General features: G+C 33.7%; 1 protein-coding gene across 1 annotated transcript in view; it reads left to right on the forward strand.

Moving 5' to 3' along the window:
- Positions 1 to 2,850: 2,850 nt before the first annotated feature.
- The window catches only part of LOC143254462 (diuretic hormone receptor-like), a 62,626-nt gene continuing 41,887 nt past the window's right edge, over positions 2,851 to 23,589 (forward strand). Inside the window, exons 1-5 of the mRNA XM_076509644.1 lie at positions 2,851 to 3,032; positions 7,678 to 7,800; positions 17,667 to 17,814; positions 20,492 to 20,593; positions 21,348 to 21,474. Of these exons, the coding sequence (XP_076365759.1) occupies positions 2,912 to 3,032; positions 7,678 to 7,800; positions 17,667 to 17,814; positions 20,492 to 20,593; positions 21,348 to 21,474 (621 nt within the window). The 5' untranslated portion in view covers positions 2,851 to 2,911. The remainder of the gene's footprint in view (positions 3,033 to 7,677; positions 7,801 to 17,666; positions 17,815 to 20,491; positions 20,594 to 21,347; positions 21,475 to 23,589) is intronic.

The raw sequence follows: 23,589 nt of genomic DNA on the forward strand, positions 1-23,589 counted from the left end.
TACCAATTCTGGGAAAGATCCATCCAAACACTAATAAGTAGTTACATGGTAATACAACCGACAGTACTAATATATTTATATATGAAACTAGTTATGTGCATACATACAACACACAGTACTATTATATTTATAAAAATAAGTAGTTATATGGACACACAAGAATTAGTACTATTATATTTATATAGATAAGTAGTTACATACACATACAACTGACAGTACCATTACATTTATATAGATAAGTGGTCACATGGACATATAACAGACAATATTATTATATTTATAAAAATAAGTAGATATAGATAACTAGTTATATCAACACACAACAGATAGTACTTTTATATTAATATATATGAGTAGTTACATGGACTTACAACAGACAGAACTATTATAGTTATATGGATAAGTAGTTATATTCACATACTTTTATATTTGTATACATAAGAAGTTACATGGATATACAACACACAGTACTATTGTATTTATAGAGATTAGTAATTACATGGACATGCAACAGACAGTAATATGTTATATTTATATAGATAAATAATTACATGGACACACAACAGACAGTACTATGTTATATTTATAAAGATAAGTAGTTAAATGAACATTAACAGACAGTACTATTATATTTATATAGATAACTAGTTACGTGAACGTACAACAGGCAGTACTGTTGTAGGTATAGAGATTAGTAGTTACATGGACATGCAACAGACATTAATATGTTATACTTATTTAGGTAAGTAATTACATGGACACACAACAGACAATACTCTGTTATATGTGTATAGATAAGCACTTTCTTGAACATACAACAGACACCAATATTAAATTTATAGAGATAAGTAGTTACATGGGCATACAACAAACAGTACTATTATATTTATATAGATAACTAGTTACATGGACATACAACAGATAGTACCGTTATATTTATATAAATAACTAGTTGCATGGATATACAATAGACAGTACTATTGTATTTACAGAGATTAGTAGTTACATGGACATGCAACCGACAGTTCCATTATATTTATATAGATAAGTAACTACATAGACATACAAGAGACAGTACTATTAAATTTATAGATAATTAGTTATATGGACACAGAACAAACAGTACTATTGTATTTATATAGATAAGTAGTTACATGGACATACAACAAACAGTACTATTATATTTATACAGGAACCTGCCGGATTGTTATTTCCTGAAGGTCTCATATGCTACACTTTTAATGTGTCAGCAGGACACTTGAATATTGATTTTCTCTTACGCTGACCTATAATGTATTTGGTGCTTTATAGTTCAGATTAATATATTTTGTTGTCCGTTGGTTTAATTATTAACTACAATATGTGTGGAACACTTGGATTGAAACTATCCCAAGTCTCACTTCCCTTTCTCACTTGTTGCAAGGAAAATTTTCCATTTCTTTTATTAGTAACTGCATACTTATATTCTCAAACCTGTTACATTTCTAATTGTTCACAAATGGTTCTGAGGAGTATTTTTTGTTACAAGTACATAGACTTGCCGCTGTGTCACTGAGAGGTAGCTAGTTATGTAGACGAGAAGTTTGAGATTGTAAAATAATATACAGTTCAGCGTATAAAACTCTGAAAAACTAAAACGTACAATAATTAGACTCGATTTGTTAATACCAGTAATATATCACGAGTTTCAACCAACGTAGGAAATTTAGATTTTCATTGAACCCATACACTAAACGAACAATATTATTATTTATAAATCATGTTAAACACTACTATATCCTAACGTAGTGAGTTTGCTATAAATAATTAGCTTAGGTATGATCTAGATAAGTACCTTACGTAAGTATGCTTCTAATAAGCAGCTTTGGTAGGTATGTTCTAGATAAGTACCTTACGTAAGTATGCTCTTAATAAGCAACTTCGGTTGGTATGTTCCTGATAAGTACCTTACGTAAGTATGCTCTTAATAAGCAACTTCGGTTGGTATGTTCTAGATAAGTACCTTACGTAAGTATGCTCTTAATAAGCAACTTCGGTTGGTATATTCTAAATAAGTACCTTAGGTAAGTATGCTCTTAATAAGCAACTTCGGTTGGTATGTTCCAGATAAGTACCTTACGTAAGTATGCTCTTAATAAGCAACTTCGGTTGGTATGTTCTAGATAAGTACCTTAGGTAAATATGCTTTTAATAAGCAACTTCGGTTGGTATGTTCCAGATAAGTACCTTAGGTAAGTATGCTCTTAATAAGTAACTTTGGTAGGCAACTTCTAGATAAGTACCTTATGTAAGTATGCACTTAAAAAGAAACTTTGGTAAATATGTTCCAGATAAATAAGTTAAACTTGGAGTATTGTATAACGTTTCTTACTAGTATATATAAGTTACATAAACACTAAAGGTAGAAAAAAACTAGAAAATGTAACATGATGTTTTTCGATAAATTAATGAAATAAATAATTATCGTTTTCAATTAAATCGTTCATTTCAATAATTGTTCTACAATGTGCTTTTGTGAAACATTCGAAAAAAAGAGGATAGATTTACGGAATTACAACGTTAAAATCCTGGGTTTGATTCCTGGCGGTGGACACAGTAGATAACCCTCTGTGGTTTTGCTCTAGAAACGAACAAACTGATGGTCGATTTCATGCTATTCAAATTATAAAGCTTTTAAATTATTCTCTTAGATTAACAATACAGCTAATAAACAGGATTACCCGCTCTATTTCGTGAGTTGAATCTTCTCTCGTTCCACGAACAGTAATATATATATATATATATTTATAATGACTGTGAAGAAGTTAGTGTAACTCTTATCGAGTCTTCCTTTTGATATTTACAGAACTAGCCTTCAGTGAAGGTTGGAGAATCATACGTGTGACTATGTTTATGTTAACTTAGTTTCAAAATGTCCTGGACCAGAGGTAATAGGACCAGATGGGACATCCAACAAGATTTTGTAAACAACTCTTGGTCAGCTCTCAGTTGTTCCCTGCAGTCATTTCAAACGTATTCGACCTCAAAAAACGGTAAGGTTCTACTTACTATGATTGACCGATTACCAGATACAATTATAATGATATCTTATCAAAGTCTAGTTAAGCAACAGAATTAGCTTTAGTAGAAATTATGATTAATGGAGATTCATAAAAGTTGAGAGTAAGCAGAGTACTGAATAATGTAGAGATTATGAATTAGTGGAGGTTCGTGGAATTTGAGGGTCAGCAGAGAACTGAATAATTCCTGATCATTTTTGTGGTCCTTTAAGTATATTATTAAGCAAAGCTGTTCAGAATCCTTTGAAAACTCGCACGAGATATCCATTTACTGGATACAGTGATTTACCTACATTTAAACTTTGTTAATTAACTTAAAAACAAATACCACTGATCAAAATACAATAATACTCCAGTCCAGAAACTTCCTAAAACAGGTGTTCAGAGGATTGTCGAGTGTTTAGTTTTTGTTCAAATGAATCGATTTCTTGTTGAGTAGTTAAAGTTTCCTGCGTTCAAAATATTTTATTTTGTCGAAATTTATAATACTGCAAATAAAACATTTTATTACAAGTGCAGAACATGACATACCAAAGGTTTTTATTACAAGTACAGAATATAACATACAAAATCCTGTATTATAAATATAGAACATGAAATACAGAATGATTTAACTGTAAGTACAGAACATGGCTTACAAAACGTTGTTACTGTCAGTTTGAATGTTAAAACAGCAAATCAGGAAAATAGAACCCCAGAATAGTTTTCAATTATTTAGCCACAAAGATGAGGAGTGGGGAGGGGGGGCTGGGCTCAACCAGATGTTAAATAGCTTCTGTACATAGTATGTTTCACATAACATGGAATTACGCTTTTAAAACATGATTGTTTATTCTCAGATTAATCTATCCCAAAACATTCAAACCTTTTCTACTTCTTGTATGTACGTTCATGTAACAAACCAAAACACGTATGTTACATAGCAAAAATACATACAGAACATTGGTGCACATAAAAAATAAAGATTCACGAGAAATACACGTAAGTTACGCAATGGCAGAGAGTTTGTTTTGTTTCTTTCTTTCCGAATTTCGCGCACAGCTACACGAAGGTTATCTTCGCTAACCGTCCCTAATTCAGCAATGTAAGACTAGAGGGAAGGCAGCCAGTCATCACCACCCACCGCCAACTCTTGAGCTATTCTTTTACCAACGAATAGTGGGATTGACCGTCACATTATAACGCGAAAGGGCGAGCATGTTTGGTGTGATGGGGATTTGATCCCGCGAACCTCAAATTGCGAGTCGAGCGTCACCTGGCCATGCCGGGTCGAAGGAAGACAGACATTCGGAATGCACATGCATGACCAGGGTTGTTCAGAAAATGTACGTACTTCACATGGAACACATGAATATTCATCAAGTGCATACAGTTGTGTACATTCAGGAAATACACATAAGAACACTTAGGCATCCAAGAAAGTAAATATTGTTACATCAACATCCAATACGCCCTGGAAGTACATAAATTGAAATACACATTCAATAAACCAAAAATCTACACCCGTAGGCATACACTTCCAGGAAACTACTTAGTGGACATAAAAACTAAATGTATAACGACACAACAGTATGAGTATTGTATCGTGAAGCCGTGATATGATTATATCAGTACATAATCCAGTACGATACAATGTGACTTATGGTAAGCTTTTAGTAAACATTATAAGTCTTTTGCACTGAAAAAAAATCAGAATTTCTAATAAAGCATTTTTGTCTAAAATTAATAATACATTAAAGGAATATAAGTCGTGAGTACACTTAAATAAGACAATGTGAGTAGTATAGATAATAAATTACAGACAAGACTGTCACACTTTGTAACAAACCGTTGGCACAACTTATGTATCTAGATACCTTTCGACCTATGATGAGATACGCAGCCCTGCTAAAACATACCTTTCCATCATAGTATACGAATAATTCGTACACACAGAGAATACATACGTCCTTGCAAACAAATACAAGATACGTATACGTCGTACTCACACATAATACACACGTACATCCTCACAAATAAACCAGATATGTCTTGTTTCTTAATTTCCCTTTATCTTAAGTAGAAAGCTTGAAGTCAGGAATAAACAATAATACTGAGTGAAAGTGTAGAGTGCATGTTAACGTCTACCACACTATACTTGCTAAATCCAGTGCCGACGAGGCCTTTCAAACAATGGCAAGGTTCTTGACGCTACTTGGGAAAGTATGGGTTGGTTAGCATTCGAGCAATACCAATAATAAGCTATACCAACATTATGAAAGTATATTATATTCTCTTTATGGTTAAGAACAAAGCTATACATTACGTTATCTTTGGTGTGACCACCACGGCTTTTGAAACCTTTTGAAACGAAAAGGATGTAATAATTCATTTTTCACTAGTTTGTATATAAACTATACCAGGTGTACTGCCGCAGGGTTCCAGAAAGTGTTCTGTTTCAAGAGAAAATAAACCCAAGGTGAAAACTAACAAATATTTTTTTTTTCATTTCTTACTTTTGAAGTTCATATGTCACGCTATATTGTAGCCAATCGAGTGTATAATTCTTTTCGTGATTCATGACATGCGCAGTTTTTCTGATGCTACGAAGTACAAGTTGCAACATTTATTAAGAGTTCATTATGTAACGTCATTTTAGTGTCTATTGACCGACTCACAGAAACAAACACGCTGTTGAATAGTGGTACGAGTAGCTGAAACAATTGACCCTCCTAGAAGGCCTTCGGTCCCCTTTAGGAAAAATTATGCACCTAAAAACATCGAAACAGTTAAACATAGTCCCCTGACCCCACGCGTGAAACATTATTCGACATTTTAATGAATGTTTAAAAATATGTAAAATCTAATTTTCATTTTTAAACGTCGAAACTTTTGTGTGTTTTTTTAATTCTGCGAGTCGAACATGGTCTAGTGGTTTGCGTCCCAGATTGCGAATCTGAAGGTTTAACGTTCGAGAAGTGACGCCGCTCGAAACACTCCATATCTTCAGGTTTGTGTGCATTATGTTTGTTGGATTCCATAAAAACCTGCTCGAGAGCTACCTAGCCGTCCTCAGTTTTGAAATAATAGACAGACTAGAGAAGAAACAGCAACACGACCCACCGCCAACTCCTAAGCTACTATAACTGAATAGTAGTATCTGACTACAACATTTATGTTGCAGCCACGGGCTCAAAGTGCGCAGCGCGATTTTTTTTTAAACCTTGCCGGTAACTGAAGCAAACAATGAAAAATTAGATCCACTGTCCGAAACTCTAGCTGCTGGGCTACCTTTGACCTCCTATACGTATTAGCAAACATTAGTGAATGATTTCATATGCTGATATGCACATTTTAAAAGCACCGACATACGTTACTAAAAATTAAACTCATTCAGTTTACCTAACTTATAGGTACTAACATTAACGTTCTTCGTTCGGTTCCTGGGATATAACTGGTAATAGATGTCGCTCATACACAGTGCATTTTAGTTAAATTTTATTACGCTGAAGTTAACGTTATGTCATTTCTATTCCCCATAATCGTTTTGAGCTTTTGAGTTCTGAGACAGTAGAATTCGTCCTTCATATTATATCTATCACACGAGCAAAGACCATTTGCTCCTAATTTCTCTCAGAAGGATTGTTTGTGTGTTTGTTTGTTTTTGGAATTTCGCACAAAGCTACTCGAGGGCTATCTGTGCTAGCCGTCCCTAATTTAGCAGTGTAAGACTAGAGGGAAGGCAGCTAGTCATCACCACCCACCGCCAACTCTTGGGCTACTCTTTTACCAACGAATAGTGGGATTGACCGTCACATTATAACGCCCCCACGGCTGGGAGGGCGAGCATGTTTGGCGCGACTCGGGCGCGAACCCGCGACCCTCAGATTACGAAGCGCACGCCTTAACGCGCTAGGCCATGCCAGGCCCTCTCAGAAGGAAGATAGCAAAGTGGCGGGTGTTTGAGTATAAATCAGTTACGAGAGGGCGTCTTAATCTGAAAGCCACACATTGTCAAACGTTCTAGAAATAAATACACTACTCATCTCAAAGTTCTCAAATCTGAATAAAAAAGTAGAAATAATTATTAATAGTCCTTTAATTACTAATGTAAATTTATGGTCTTGTTAAGATTTTGAAATACGCAACTTTCACAGTGTATTTAATCAAAATTTCATTTTTTATTTAAACCATGATAATCTGTATGTTTAATGCGTCACCGTAGTTAAACAAGGAAAGTCTGGTATCTTGTGTACTTCCAGCAGGACAAATGTCTAATTTGGCGACTTAAAACTGGATGGATGAACATTATTGTTTGTTTCAGGTGTACTCACAGCCACCCTGGCCACTATCGACAAAAAAAAACATTTTTTTCTCAGTTATTTATTTATATTAAAGACAACGCCACGAATAAACACACCGAATCGTGAATGAAAGTTACGTACAGCGCAAACAAAGCCTCACCCACCAGTGTCAGAAGACTTTAAAATTAGGCTTCGATACCATTGATGAGCACAACTCAGTTAGCCCACTTAACAACCAAATAAACAATGGATTATAATCTCCTGAAAGTGTTAATGTTAGTACGTCTTCAGTAACAATTTCTATGTTGATGTCTCATAGTTCTGATTGTTTCTAGGAGAACCAATTCGGTGTAATGTTACCTGGGACGGCCTGTCATGTTGGCCTTCTGTTCCTGCTGGTTTCGCAGCTGAGATCTCGTGTTTTCCCGAATTAAAGGGAATCCGTTACAACACTTCTGGTAAGTTTTGTTCTGTTAAAACTTCTAGCTCTGATTAAAAAAGCGCGTTAAGGCGTGCGCTTCGTAATCTGAGGGTCGCGGGTTCGCGCCCGAGTCGCGCCAAACATGCTCGCCCTCCCAGCCGTGGGGGCGTTATAATGTGACGATCAATCCCACTATTCGTTGGTAAAAGAGTAGCCCAAGAGTTGGTGGTGGGTGGTGATAACTAGCTGCCTTCCCTCTAGTCTTACACTGCTAAATTAGGGACGGCTAGCACAGATAGCCCTCGAGTAGCTTTGTGCAAAATTCCAAAAAACCAAACCTGATTAAAAAGTCTTAAATAACAATTAAACATATTACAACAGATATTTTAAATATATATGCATATATATATATATATATATACGTATGTAAATGATAAATAGAATTGTATGTAAAAAATTAATCTGTAATTATTCATTTGAATACTTCATTCAACTAGTGTGTTTAATCTACCTAGTAGTCATGAGTATGTCACTAATCTAGAATTAAACTGTACAACATTATCAAACATAACAAATCTTACAACAATGAATAACAAGTGTTATGAACGCAGTGACACTTCATCAATATTGTACAATACACGTTTGAAATATAAAAAAATTGTTTTTGTCTTGAATTTTGTGTCCTATCCCCGCGACCCTCAGATTACGAGTCGAATGCCTTAACAACCTGGCCATGCCGGGCCAAATACAAGAATACCAACTCCACAGAACATATCTGATAAAATACACAAAATATATCTGATATACCAGTAAAATTCCGACATCAAATTAAGTTTAAATACATATAATTCTTACCTAGCTTGACTCAGAAGCCCTACTATTCATAGACAAACGAATTAGGAGATAGTCAGTGAAGTTGATATTTTTGTATTTCAAACGTGTATTGCATAATATTGATGAAGTGTCACTGTTTTCATATCATTGTTGTAACATTTGTTATGTTTCATAATATTTTACAGTTTAACTTTAGACTAGTGAAATACTCATGACTACTAGATAAACTAAACACATTAGTTGAATGGAGTATTCAAACGATGCCAAAATATATTAAAAAAGTTCCATGTAGAAGTCTGCAAAATATTTTACAAAATTATTATGTAATAATTATAACAATGATAGTTTAAAAATAAATAAAAAATAAATATCACAAAATATTTATTCATTTATATGATCTAAATTAAAATGTTCTATAATTCTACAAATCTCTTTTATTGTACAATGTGAGACACGAAGCTTATCCTATATAGCAGCTATGCCAAAAGCTTATCCTAAATAACAGCTGGACCAGAAACTTATTCCAAATAACAGATATATCAAAAGCTTATCCGAAATGGCAACTGTGCCAGAAGTTCACCTTAAATAACAATTGGACCAGAAAATGTTAAGGCGGACAATATTTCCGTTTATTGTCTATAAAGTAATGTATGATAAAAGTAGGTCTTTAGAAATACTGTCAGGTCTTATCCATGAATATATTTTTAGTTTTTGAACATAAAATCTAGTTTCGTGGTGTTACTTCTTCTAATCCAAATTTCATTTGTTTTTAAGTAGAAATTAGTTACAAAAAATTATAATTTCGAAAAAAAAATAGTTCATTAAGAAAACTGTTTAATTACAAAATAAATATTTTTTGTCTTTATTCCTGGTTCTCTTCCGTTCTTTATTTCTATATCTTGTTCAACTCAGCCCAAAGATTTCGTGCGTAATCTTTCCGTGATTACCCGTAAAAATAACTATTCCGGTTGGACGACAGCAAGGTTGCGGACTTAAAATATATAACTAAAGGATTCGATTCTTTGCAGCGAATAGAATACACATAACCCATTGTGTAACTCTGCACTAAGAAGACAACAACAATGGGCAGCGTTGGATCAATTAACACGTTGACCTGCTTAGAGGCTAGTGTTTTCCAATGGTGAGAACAAACAATGGAACATTCTGTGTATCGACCATTTGGCCTCATTAAACCTGATGGATGACTTATAAAACTCAACTTTCAGGCGCGAGATACAATAGTAATCACGTGTGAGGCTAAGATTATGAGGCTTTAACAACTGAAGCCCTATTAATGTAAAATAGCCGATTCTGTTGGAGTCACTAATAGCAGTGTTTAAGTGAGGAAACACGTCCTTTCTTAACACAGTCACCGTTAGGAACTGTACGTTTCGTCCATCGTTTCATTACAGTACAACGTTGATGAGATATTTCAAATTCAAACATCAACCGCTTGTTTTGATAGAACAACAAACAAACAGGTTACAACGTACTGGGTCTGAAATCTTTGTGTTAATAACTTTATTATAATACTTTGATGCTTTATTTGCTTGTTTTTTAACCAACGTTGTTAATAGTTGCCAAGTTTTAGTGGTGTTACAGTCACCACTGCAATTAACATAGAAACAAGAACATATACTACCACTAGAGGGCGTAATTTTATATATTAGTTCTAAATCTCCCACCGCAATTTGTTGATAGTCAGTGTATAGAGAAAAAAAAGAGAGTTTTAAACATTGTCGCATTTCTAACCGAACAAACAATACCATAGCTTCTTGTGAATTAGAAAACTTTACTACTTATATCGGTTCTAGAATGCATAACATATATTTACTAATTATGACAGAAAAGTCTGCTCTAGCTTTGAAATATTCACAGTGCGTTTTAGTTATGGGAAATTTTTATCACGACAACATTTTATATGTTGGTGAGCTGTAAAAATCACAAGAAAAAATAAGAGAAATAGTAACTATTATATTCTTCGTAAAAAAACTGAGTTCGAAACATATATATTTAAATTAATACGTAAATCACAAAATCAGTCTTTTTTGCTGCAATGGACCGTAATTTACACAATCAACCCTGAATTTTAGTTCCATGGGTCCTCAAGTAAAGAAAAAAAATAAAATCCACTTACAAAAGTACACGGGTTTTCGGGTTTATTACAAAAGTTGTAATTACATTTCGTTAAAGTATTGACTTACAACAGTACTTGAAGGTAACAGTTAGTGTTTGTTAAAGTATTGATCCACAACAGTACTTGAAGGTAACAGTTAGTGTTTGTTAAAGTATTGATCCACAACAGTACTTGATGGTAACAGTTAGTGTTGGATAAAGTATTGATCCACAACAGTACTTGAAGGTAACAGTTAGTGTTTGTTAAAGTATTGATCCACAACAGTACTTGAAAGTAACAGTTAGTGTTTGTTAAAGTATTGATCCACAACAGTACTTGAAGGTAACAGTTAGTGTTTTTTAAAGTATTTATCCACAACAGTACTTGAAGGTAACAGTTAGTGTTTGTTAAAGTATTGATCCACAACAGTACTTGAAGGTAACAGTTAGTGTTTGTTAAAGTATTGATCTACAACAGTACTTGAAGGTAACAGTTAGTGTTTGTTCAAGTATTGATCTACAACAGTACTTAAAGGTAACAGTTAGTGTTTGTTAAAGTATTGATCCACAACAGTACTTGAAGGTAACAGTTAGTGTTTGTTAAAGTATTGATCTACAACAGTACTTGAAGGTAACAGTTAGTGTTTGTTAAAGTATTGATCCACAACAGTACTTGATGGTAACAGTTAGTGTTTGATAAAGTATTGATCCACAACAGTACTTGAAGGTAACAGTTAGTGTTTGTTAAAGTATTGATCCACAACAGTACTTGAAAGTAACAGTTAGTGTTTGTTAAAGTATTGATCCACAACAGTACTTGAAGGTAACAGTTAGTGTTTGTTAAAGTATTGACCTACAACAGTACTTGAAGGTAACAGTTAGTGTATGTTAAAGTATTGATCCACAACAGTACTTGAAGGTAACAGTTAGTGTTTGTTAAAGTATTGATCCACAACAGTACTTGAAGGTAACAGTTAGTGTTTGTTAAAGTACTGATCTACAACAGTACTTAAAGGTAACAGTTAGTGTTTGTTAAAGTATTGATCCACAACAGTACTTGAAGGTAACAGTTAGTGTTTGTTAAAGTATTGATCTACAACAGTACTTGAAAGTAACAGTTAGTGTTTGTTAAAGTATTGATCCACAACAGTACTTGAAGGTAACAGTTAGTGTTTGTTAAAGTATTGACCTACAACAGTACTTGAAGGTAACAGTTAGTGTATGTTAAAGTATTGATCTACAACAGTACTTGAAGGTAACAGTTAGTGTTTTTTAAAGTATTGATCCACAACAGTACTTGAAGGTAACAGTTAGTGTTTGTTAAAGTATTGATCCCCAACAGTACTTGAAGGTAACAGTTAGTGTTTGTTAAAGTATTGATCCACAACAGTACTTGAAGGTAACAGTTAGTGTTTGTTAAAGTATTGATCCACAACAGTACTTGAAGGTAACAGTTAGTGTTTGTTAAAGTATTGATCTACAACAGAACTTGAAGGTAACAGTTAGTGTTTGTTAAAGTATTGATCTACAACAGTACTTGAAAGTAACAGCTAGTGTTTGTTAAAGTATTGACCTACAACAGTACTTGAAGCTAGCAGTTAGTGTTTTTAAAGTATTGATCCACAACAGTACTTGAAGGTAACAGTTAGTGTTTGTTAAAGTATTGATCCACAACAGTACTTGAAGGTAACAGTTAGTGTTTGTTAAAGTATTGACCTACTACAGTACTTGAAGCTAGCAGTTAGTGTTTTTTAAAGTATTGATGTACAACAGTACTTGAAGGTAACAGTGTTTTTTAAAGTATTGATCTACAGCAGTACTTGAAGGTATCAGTTAGTGTTTGTTGAAGTATTGATCTACAACAGTACTTAAAGGTAACAGTTAGTGTTTGTTAAAGTATTGATCCACAACAGTACTTGATGGTAACAGTTAGTGTTTGTTAAAGTATTGATCCACAACAGTACTTGAAGGTAACAGTTAGTGTTTGTTAAAGTATTGATCCACAACAGTACTTGAAGGTAACAGTTAGTGTTTGTTGAAGTATTGATCTACAACAGTACTTAAAGGTAACAGTTAGTGTTTGTTAAAGTATTGATCCACAACATTACTTGAAGGTAACAGTTAGTGTTTGTTAAAGTATTGATCCACAACAGTACTTGAAAGTAACAGTTAGTGTTTGTTAAAGTATTGACCTACAACAGTACTTGAAGGTAACAGTTAGTGTATGTTAAAGTATTGATCTACAACAGTACTTGAAGGTAACAGTTAGTGTTTTTTAAAGTATTGATCCACAACAGTACTTGAAGGTAACAGTTAGTGTTTGTTAAAGTATTGATCACCAAAAGTACTTGAAGGTAACAGTTAGTGTTTGTTAAAGTATTGATCCCCAACAGTACTTGAAGGTAACAGTTAGTGTTTGTTAAAGTATTGATCCACAACAGTACTTGAAGGTAACAGTTAGTGTTTGTTAAAGTATTGATCTACAGCAGTACTTGAAAGTAACAGTTAGTGTTTGTTAAAGTATTGATCCACATCAGTACTTGAAGGTAACAGTTAGTGTTTGTTAAAGTATTGATCTACAACAGTACTTGAAGGTAACAGTTAGTGTTTGTTCAAGTATTGATCTACAACAGTACTTAAAGGTAACAGTTAGTGTTTGTTAAAGTATTGATCCACAACAGTACTTGAAGGTAACAGTTAGTGTTTGTTGAAGTATTGATCTACAACAGTACTTAAAGGTAACAATTAGTGTTTGTTAAAGTATTGATCCACAACAGTACTTGATGGTAACAGTTAGTGTTTGTTAAAGTATTGATCCACAACAGTACTTGAAGGTAACAGTTAGTGTTTGTTAAAGTATTGATCCACAACAGTACTTGAAAGTAACAGTTAGTGTTTGTTAAAGTATTGATCCACAACAGTACTTGAAGGTAACAGTTAGTGTTTGTTAAAGTATTGACCTACAACAGTACTTGAAGGTAACAGTTAGTGTATGTTAAAGTATTGATCCACAACAGTACTTGAAGGTAACAGTTAGTGTTTGTTAAAGTATTGATCCACAACAGTACTTGAAGGTAACAGTTAGTGTTTGTTAAAGTACTGATCTACAACAGTACTTAAAGGTAACAGTTAGTGTTTGTTAAAGTATTGATCCACAACAGTACTTGAAGGTAACAGTTAGTGTTTGTTAAAGTATTGATCTACAACAGTACTTGAAAGTAACAGTTAGTGTTTGTTAAAGTATTGATCCACAACAGTACTTGAAGGTAACAGTTAGTGTTTGTTAAAGTATTGACCTACAACAGTACTTGAAGGTAACAGTTAGTGTATGTTAAAGTATTGATCTACAACAGTACTTGAAGGTAACAGTTAGTGTTTTTTAAAGTATTGATCCACAACAGTACTTGAAGGTAACAGTTAGTGTTTGTTAAAGTATTGATCCCCAACAGTACTTGAAGGTAACAGTTAGTGTTTGTTAAAGTATTGATCCACAACAGTACTTGAAGGTAACAGTTAGTGTTTGTTAAAGTATTGATCCACAACAGTACTTGAAGGTAACAGTTAGTGTTTGTTAAAGTATTGATCTACAACAGTACTTGAAGGTAACAGTTAGTGTTTGTTAAAGTATTGATCTACAACAGTACTTGAAAGTAACAGCTAGTGTTTGTTAAAGTATTGACCTACAACAGTACTTGAAGCTAGCAGTTAGTGTTTTTTAAAGTATTGATCCACAACAGTACTTGAAGGTAACAGTTAGTGTTTGTTAAAGTATTGATCCACAACAGTACTTGAAGGTAACAGTTAGTGTTTGTTAAAGTATTGACCTACTACAGTACTTGAAGCTAGCAGTTAGTGTTTTTAAAGTATTGATGTACAACAGTACTTGAAGGTAACAGTGTTTTTTAAAGTATTGATCTACAGCAGTACTTGAAGGTATCAGTTAGTGTTTGTTGAAGTATTGATCTACAACAGTACTTAAAGGTAACAGTTAGTGTTTGTTAAAGTATTGATCCACAACAGTACTTGATGGTAACAGTTAGTGTTTGTTAAAGTATTGATCCACAACAGTACTTGAAGGTAACAGTTAGTGTTTGTTAAAGTATTGATCCACAACAGTACTTGAAGGTAACAGTTAGTGTTTGTTGAAGTATTGATCTACAACAGTACTTAAAGGTAACAGTTAGTGTTTGTTAAAGTATTGATCCACAACATTACTTGAAGGTAACAGTTAGTGTTTGTTAAAGTATTGATCCACAACAGTACTTGAAAGTAACAGTTAGTGTTTGTTAAAGTATTGACCTACAACAGTACTTGAAGGTAACAGTTAGTGTATGTTAAAGTATTGATCTACAACAGTACTTGAAGGTAACAGTTAGTGTTTTTTAAAGTATTGATCCACAACAGTACTTGAAGGTAACAGTTAGTGTTTGTTAAAGTATTGATCACCAAAAGTACTTGAAGGTAACAGTTAGTGTTTGTTAAAGTATTGATCCCCAACAGTACTTGAAGGTAACAGTTAGTGTTTGTTAAAGTATTGATCCACAACAGTACTTGAAGGTAACAGTTAGTGTTTGTTAAAGTATTGATCTACAGCAGTACTTGAAAGTAACAGTTAGTGTTTGTTAAAGTATTGATCCACATCAGTACTTGAAGGTAACAGTTAGTGTTTGTTAAAGTATTGATCTACAACAGTACTTGAAGGTAACAGTTAGTGTTTGTTCAAGTATTGATCTACAACAGTACTCAAAGGTAACAGTTAGTGTTTGTTAAAGTATTGATCCACAACAGTACTTGAAGGTAACAGTTAGTGTTTGTTGAAGTATTGATCTACAACAGTACTTGAAAGTAACAGCTAGTGTTTGTTAAAGTATTGACCTACAACAGTACTTGAAGCTAGCAGTTAGTGTTTTTTAAAGTATTGATCCACAACAGTACTTGAAGGTAACAGCTAGTGTTTGTTAAAGTATTGATCCACAACAGTACTTGAAGGTAACAGTTAGTGTTTGTTAAAGTATTGACCTACAACAGTACTTGAAGCTAGCAGTTAGTGTTTTTTAAAGTATTGATCCACAACAGTACTTGAAGGTAACAGCTAGTGTTTGTTAAAGTATTGATCCACAACAGTACTTGAAGGTAACAGTTAGTGTTTGTTAAAGTATTGATGTACAACAGTACTTGAAGCTAGCAGTTAGTGTTTTTTAAAGTATTGATGTACAACAGTACTTGAAGGTAACAGTGTTTTTTAAAGTATTGATCTACAGCAGTACTTGAAGGTATCAGTTAGTGTTTGTTGAAGTATTGATCTACAACAGTACTTAAAGGTAACAGTTAGTGTTTGTTAAAGTATTGATCCACAACAGTACTTGATGGTAACAGTTAGTGTTTGTTAAAGTATTGATCCACAACAGTACTTGAAGGTAACAGTTAGTGTTTGTTAAAGTATTGATCCACAACAGTACTTGAAGGTAACAGTTAGTGTTTGTTGAAGTATTGATCTACAACAGTACTTAAAGGTAACAGTTAGTGTTTGTTAAAGTATTGATCCACAACATTACTTGAAGGTAACAGTTAGTGTTTGTTAAAGTATTGATCCACAACAGTACTTGAAAGTAACAGTTAGTGTTTGTTAAAGTATTGACCTACAACAGTACCCAGAAGGTAACAGTTAGTGTATGTTAAAGTATTGATCTACAACAGTACTTGAAGGTAACAGTTAGTGTTTTTTAAAGTATTGATCCACAACAGTACTTGAAGGTAACAGTTAGTGTTTGTTAAAGTATTGATCACCAAAAGTACTTGAAGGTAACAGTTAGTGTTTGTTAAAGTATTGATCCCCAACAGTACTTGAAGGTAACAGTTAGTGTTTGTTAAAGTATTGATCCACAACAGTACTTGAAGGTAACAGTTAGTGTTTGTTAAAGTATTGATCTACAGCAGTACTTGAAAGTAACAGTTAGTGTTTGTTAAAGTATTGATCCACATCAGTACTTGAAGGTAACAGTTAGTGTTTGTTAAAGTATTGATCCCCAACAGTACTTGAAGGTAACAGTTAGTGTTTGTTGAAGTATTGATCCACAACAGTACTTGAAGGTAACAGTTAGTGTTTGTTAAAGTATTGATCCACAACAGTACTTGAAGGTAACAGTTAGTGTTTGTTAAAGTATTGATCTACAACAGTACTTGAAGGTAACAGTTAGTGTTTGTTAAAGTATTGATCTACAACAGTACTTGAAAGTAACAGCTAGTGTTTGTTAAAGTATTGACCTACAACAGTACTTGAAGGTAACAGTTAGTGTTTGTTAAAGTATTGATCTGCAGCAGTACTTGAAGGTATCAGTTAGTGTTTGTTGAAGTATTGATCTACAACAGTACTTGAAGGTAACAGTTAGTGTTTGTTAAAGTATTGACCTACAACAGTACTTGAAGCTAGCAGTTAGTGTTTTTTAAAGTATTGATGTACAACAGTACTTGAAGGTAACAGTGTTTTTTAAAGTATTGATCTACAGCAGTACTTGAAGGTATCAGTTAGTGTTTGTTGAAGTATTGATCTACAACAGTACTTGAAGGTAACAGTTAGTGTTTGTTAAAGTATTAACAAATACGCTTTCAAATAAAATATGAGCTGTTATTTCCACTATTGTAAACTTAATATCGCTAAGCCCTTCTGTTAGAGTATTCCAGTAATGTTTTGAGTTTGTTGAGTTTTAGGTTCCTGAGGATGTGTATTTTATCAAGTAAATCTTAGCGGAACTGTTTGTGTGATAAGATTCAGGTTGGTAAACATATCCACCAGGGAACCTTAGTTACAATACTTTACACAGATCAATTTTCAGGTAATCACAACAATTAAAACCTGTGGAAAACATCACTCATTTGTTTCTGTATTATAATGAAGTTGTAAACATTGAATATTGTTATCGGTTTCGCATTTCATAGTCATATTTGTTTCTTTAGAGAATGCTACTCGACTATGCTACGAAAATGGAACGTGGGCAAACAGATCCGACTATTCTAAGTGTAACCCCTTAATAAGCGAAGATACATTTCTAGAGGTAAGACCGACAAACTGGTCACAAAATGTGTTTTCACGCTTACAGACGATGTACTAAATACGCATGTATTATAATAAATACTGTTAATAAATAGTCATTTACATTTATTTATGTTGTTGTTTGTTTAAACTCTCTTCCGAAAGGAAGTGATATTGCAATCGGGTCTATTTGTGTTTTTTCGCGCTTATCTCGAAAATTAATCGGTCGATTGAGATGAAATTTTACACAAGATGAAAAAAGAGTCAGCATGGTACAGTCTTTCCCAAATTTTATCAGGATACAATTACGGATTCTGGATCACTTTGAAGTCGTTGTTGTTTTCTATAACTTGAATATAGGGCATTAACACTGTCTTGTGTTAATAATTCTGTAAAGTGTTATCGTATTTGTACCAAATTTCTAGGATAGATTATAGTTAAGACTTTTCATCATACTACAAAATATGATCCGAATCGTTGATCATTCTGGATCTGAGAGAGATTTTCTAAGTTTTTTGAAGATGAAATGAAACGTTATTCAATGTAAACGTATGCAACCTCGAAAAGAAGAAGCCGGGATGAGAGCATGGAATCTCTCTGATTGTACTTGTTATAAGAGTGTTACCATTAAATCTGAAGTATCAATAAATTTCACTTCACGTGCTCGACTCGTAATCTGAGACTCGCGGATTGGAATTCCCGTCACACCAAACATGCTCGTCCTTTCAGCCGTTAGGGCGTTATAAAGTACGGTCTATCCCACTATTCGATAGTAAAAGTGTAGCCCAAGAGTTAGCGGTGGGTGGTAATGATTAGCTGCCTTCCCTCTAGTCTTACTGCTAAATTACGGACGGCTATCGCAGATAACCCTCGTGTAGCTTTGCGCGAAATTCAAATTAAACCAAACCAAAACTTTCACGTGATAATCTTGTTAAATAAATTATTAACAACTGTAAAACATTAAAAGTAGATTCACCATATGCATTTAAGGATCATTTATTGCATATACTGCATCAAAACATGCTATCTAAACAGTGGTGTTGGAAGGAGTTTCAAAGTCGGGGGTGTTTGACTAGTCGTGCGTATTTTACAATGAAATATTGAAAGTATAAGGAGCAGATTCCATGCTGCCAAAGACAGCTGATTCTAGAGGTTATGGGGAAATGTCTCCCAGAAAATTAATATAAATCAGGTATCTAAAAGTGTGGGGGTGGTAGTGTTAGAGCACTCTTGGTTCCAACGCCACTGCTCAGTCATACATATTTCTGAAAACCCTTTACACTTCGAAACAGAATATATATATTGTATTTTCTGGCACACTTCCTTCCCAACATGCACCAGTATCAAGATCTAAGTTAGAAGTGTTGGCTAAAAGAAATACCATAATTCAGTTTGTGTACCATACAAGTCAAGGTTTTCACGTATTAATGGTTAATCAGAATCAACTGTAAGTCGTTAAATCCATGTTTCTGGTGCAGATCAAGTTTAATGAAAGAAGGTTTAAACGTTACATCATCAGCTTCCCCCCTTTTTTCAGATCAAATATTGATTAATTTTGTGGATTTTACCTGTTACAAAACTCAGTGCGAAATGTTGGTCGAAAGAAAGCTGAATAAATCATCCTTTCTTTTAAAAGTCAAATTAAATAGGTCAGTCTAGTGGTAATTAATATAACTAACCGCACTTCTAATGTTGTTTTACTCAGAGCTGTGTGTGGCTCGTGTCACATTAAAGACCCAAAAACCAACCGAAAAGTGCTTTTGTGAATAAATAGTTTGAAATAAAGAAAAGGATTAAAAAGCAATTTGAGTCCATAACCTTAGGGTTAACTGTACCTGCCACTTGCGTGACAATTATTAGAGGCCCCGCATGACCAGGTGGTTAAGGCGCTTGATTCGTAATATGAGGGTCGCGGGTTCGAATCCCTGTCACAACAAACAAGCTCGCCCTTTCAGCCGTAAGGGCGGTATAATGTGGCAGTTAATCCCATTATTCGTTGATAAAAGTGTAGCTCAAGAGTTGACGGTGGGTAGTGTTGACCAACTCCCTTCCCTCTAGTCTTACACTGATAGATTAGGGACGGCTAGCGCAGATAGCCCTAGTGTAGCTTTGCGCAAAATGTAAAAAACAAACAAACAATTATTATGAAACTATATATACCAATATTTTATTATCAAATTAACGAGTTACTTCTTACTTGTCAAAAAATACTAACTGATGAGGGACTGGTTTGAGGGTAAACTTTAATACTTGTGTAATTTTGTACAAACATCCAATGTACTTGAAGGTACAAATCGCAAGTCAGAATTATTAACACTAATTTCATTCACACAAATTAGAAACTGTATGAAAAGTATTATAGAAACGTAGATAAACCAAAAACTGTACGGACTACAACAATAACGTTTGACTGTGGCAAACAAGGTCATCAAACAAGTCTGGAGTTTCTTGATGACAAGAAACCCACTTGAAATAAAAATGTATCTCATAATGGCTGGTATGGGTATTAACATTTCTATTGATAAGGACAAACAACGTTTCAACTTTCCCAGGTCATCTTCAGGCTAAACTCTGGAGTTTATATTCTTACGTTCAACTTACCTCAGTAACATTGATGTGAATGACGTAACGTTAACTTGTAGTTGATAACAATATTAACAATATTTCAACGGTATAGTTTCTTTAAATAATTAACCATAAGGAAATAAGTGTTGATTTTTGCATTACTCTGTGTCCCCATGCTGTACAGGTGCTGTGGGATGTCAAGGAAGCTACAAAAAATCTATTACATAGGATATGGAATCTCCCTCTTGGCCTCGCTAGTGGCTCTTACTATATTCGTGTACTTCAAGTAAGTAGCAATGAACTTCGTTTTCTCAAGTAAACAGCCTCAATAATTTGATTATCACTTTTCAATATTGAAAAGCGAGCTAACATCTTTATGTTTATTAGGAACTCTACAGGTGCTCACATCTTTATATTTATAAGGAACTCTACAGGTTCTCATATACTTTTGTTTATAAGGAACTCTACAGGTGCTCACATCTTTATATTTATAAGGAACTCTGTAGGTTCTCAGATCTTTATGTTTATAAGGATCTCTACATGTACTCACATCTTTGTTTATAAGGAACTCTAGAGATGTTCAGGTCTTTATGATTCTCAAACAAACAACATTGAAGTGTAAAAACGAACAAGAATTCTGTCAATAATTATTACTTTATCATAAACTTTTTCTAACATTCATACAATCAATAAATGTAACTGTTTATTATATATATTCCTTTTCGAAACTGTATATACCATAATCTCAGAGAAAAACTAAGTATGTAGTTTATGTTGGGAGAGAAGAATTGTTTTCTACTGCAAGACAAGAGAGTTGAGATTCAGGTAAAGTTTAACCGCTGATAACATAGATCTGAGCCTGAAACAGTAGTTCCAGAGGGTGACATAATAGTGTTAACAAAGAAATCTAAAAGGTACAATGGAAGACCAATGATCATTTTCATTTTCATTTTCTTACCCTTTAAATGAAAACAAGAACAATGGAGTAACAATGGCTTCTAGTTCTAACAGGATGAACAATCCTCTCTGTCTTCATCTAGAGATCTTCGTTGTCTCCGCAATATCATCCATACCAATCTTATTGTAACGTTCATTCTACTGGACATGACGTGGATTATAACAGCCAATTTTCAACTTCTGCCAAACCACACGGTAGCAGGAACCAGGGTGAGAAGTTATGGTTTTATTAAATATTTAAGATGTCCTGTCAGAGTATTGAACGCGTATAGAATAACACTGAACAGGACATGACATATCTCTGTTTAATAATTATAATTTATCTACAAGAAACTACCGTGTTTCATTTTAAAACCAAAGCAAGATATATATAAGTAGCTGGAACCAAGGTAAGGGTTAACGTTAAAATAATGGTAAAACCTGAATGAGGTATCTAATAGCAAGAACCAAAGTAAGGAATTAAAAATAATGGTAAAACCTGATTGAGCCATCTTATAGCAGGAACAAAAGTAACTAGTTAAAAATAACTGTAAATTCTGAATAAGGTATCTAGGTAACAGAAACGAGGGTAAGGAGTTATAAATAGCGGTAAAACCTGATTAAGCTAAGTAAATAGCAGGAACCAGAGTAATTAAAAACAACGGGAAAACCTGAACAAAAGTATCTAAGTAACAAAAACTAAGGTAAGGTATTAAATAACGGTAAAACCTGAACAAGATATCTAAGTAACAGGAACCAAGGTAACGTGTTAAATAACGGTAAATCCTAAACAAGATATCTAAGTAACAGGAACACGTAAAATGTTAAATAACGGTAAAACCTGAACAAGATATCTAAGTCACAGGAACCAAGGTAAGATGTTAAATAACGGTAAAACCTGAACAAGATAACTAAGTCACAGGAACCGAGGTAAGATGTTAAACAACGGTAAAACCTAAACAAGATATCTAAGTAACAGGAATCATGGTAAGATGTCAAATAACGGTAAAACCTGAACAAGATATCTAAGTCACGGAATCAAGGTAAGATGTTAAATAACGGTAAAACCTAAACAAGATATCTAAGTAACAGGAATCATGGTAAGATGTTAAAAAACGGTAAAACCTAAACAAGATATCTAAGTCACAGGAGCCGAGGTAACGTGTTAAATAACGGTAAAACCTAAACAAGATATCTAAGTAACACGAATCATGGTAAGATGTAAAAAAACGGTAAAACCTAAACAAGATATCTAAGTCACAGGGAGCCGAGGTAAGTGTTAAATAACGGTAAAACCTAAACAAGATATCTAAGTAACAGGAACCAAGGTAACGTGTTAAATAACGGTAAAACCTGAACAAGATAACTAAGTCACAGGAACCGAGGTAAGATGTTAAACAACGGTAAAACCTGAACAAGATATCTAAGTCACAGGAATCATGGTAAGATGTTAAATAACGGTAAAACCTAAACAAGATATCTAAGTAACAGGAATCATGGTAAGATGTCAAATAACGGTAAAACCTGAACAAGATATCTAAGTCACAGGAATCATGGTAAGATGTTAAATAACGGTAAAACCTAAACAAGATATCTAAGTAACAGGAATCATGGTAAGATGTTAAAAAACGGTAAAACCTAAACAAGATATCTAAGTCACAGGAGCCGAGGTAACGTGTTAAATAACGGTAAAACCTAAACAAGATATCTAAGTAACAGGAACCATGGTAAGATGTAAAAAACGGTAAAACCTAAACAAGATATCTAAGTCACAGGAACCAAGGTAACGTGTTAAATAACGGTAAAACCTAAACAAGATATCTAAGTAACAGGAACCAAGGTAACGTGTTAAATAACGGTAAAACCTAAACAAGATATCTAAGTCACAGGAACCAAGGTAACGTATTAAATAACGGTAAATCCTAAACAAGATATCTAAGTCACAGGAACCAAGGTAACGTGTTAAATAACGGTAAAACCTAAACAAAATATCTAAGTAACAGGAATCAAGGTAACGTGTTAAATAATGGTAAAACCCAAACAAGATATCTAAGTAACAGAAACCAAGGTAACGTGTTAAATAACGGTAAAACTTGAACAAGATAACTAAGTCACAGGAACCAAGGTAACGTGTTAAATAACGGTAAAACCTGAACAAGATATCTAAGTAACAGGAACCAAGGTAAGATGTCAAATAACGGTAAAACCTGAACAAGATATCTAAGTCACAGAAATCATGGTAAGATGTTAAATAACGGTAAAACCTAAACAAGATATCTAAGTAACAGGAATCATGGTAAGATGTTACATAACGGTAAAACCTAAACAAGATATCTAAGTCACAGG

The sequence above is a fragment of the Tachypleus tridentatus genome, chromosome 6 (assembly GCF_004210375.1).
Source record: "Tachypleus tridentatus isolate NWPU-2018 chromosome 6, ASM421037v1, whole genome shotgun sequence".
Lineage (NCBI taxonomy): Eukaryota > Metazoa > Arthropoda > Merostomata > Xiphosura > Limulidae > Tachypleus > Tachypleus tridentatus.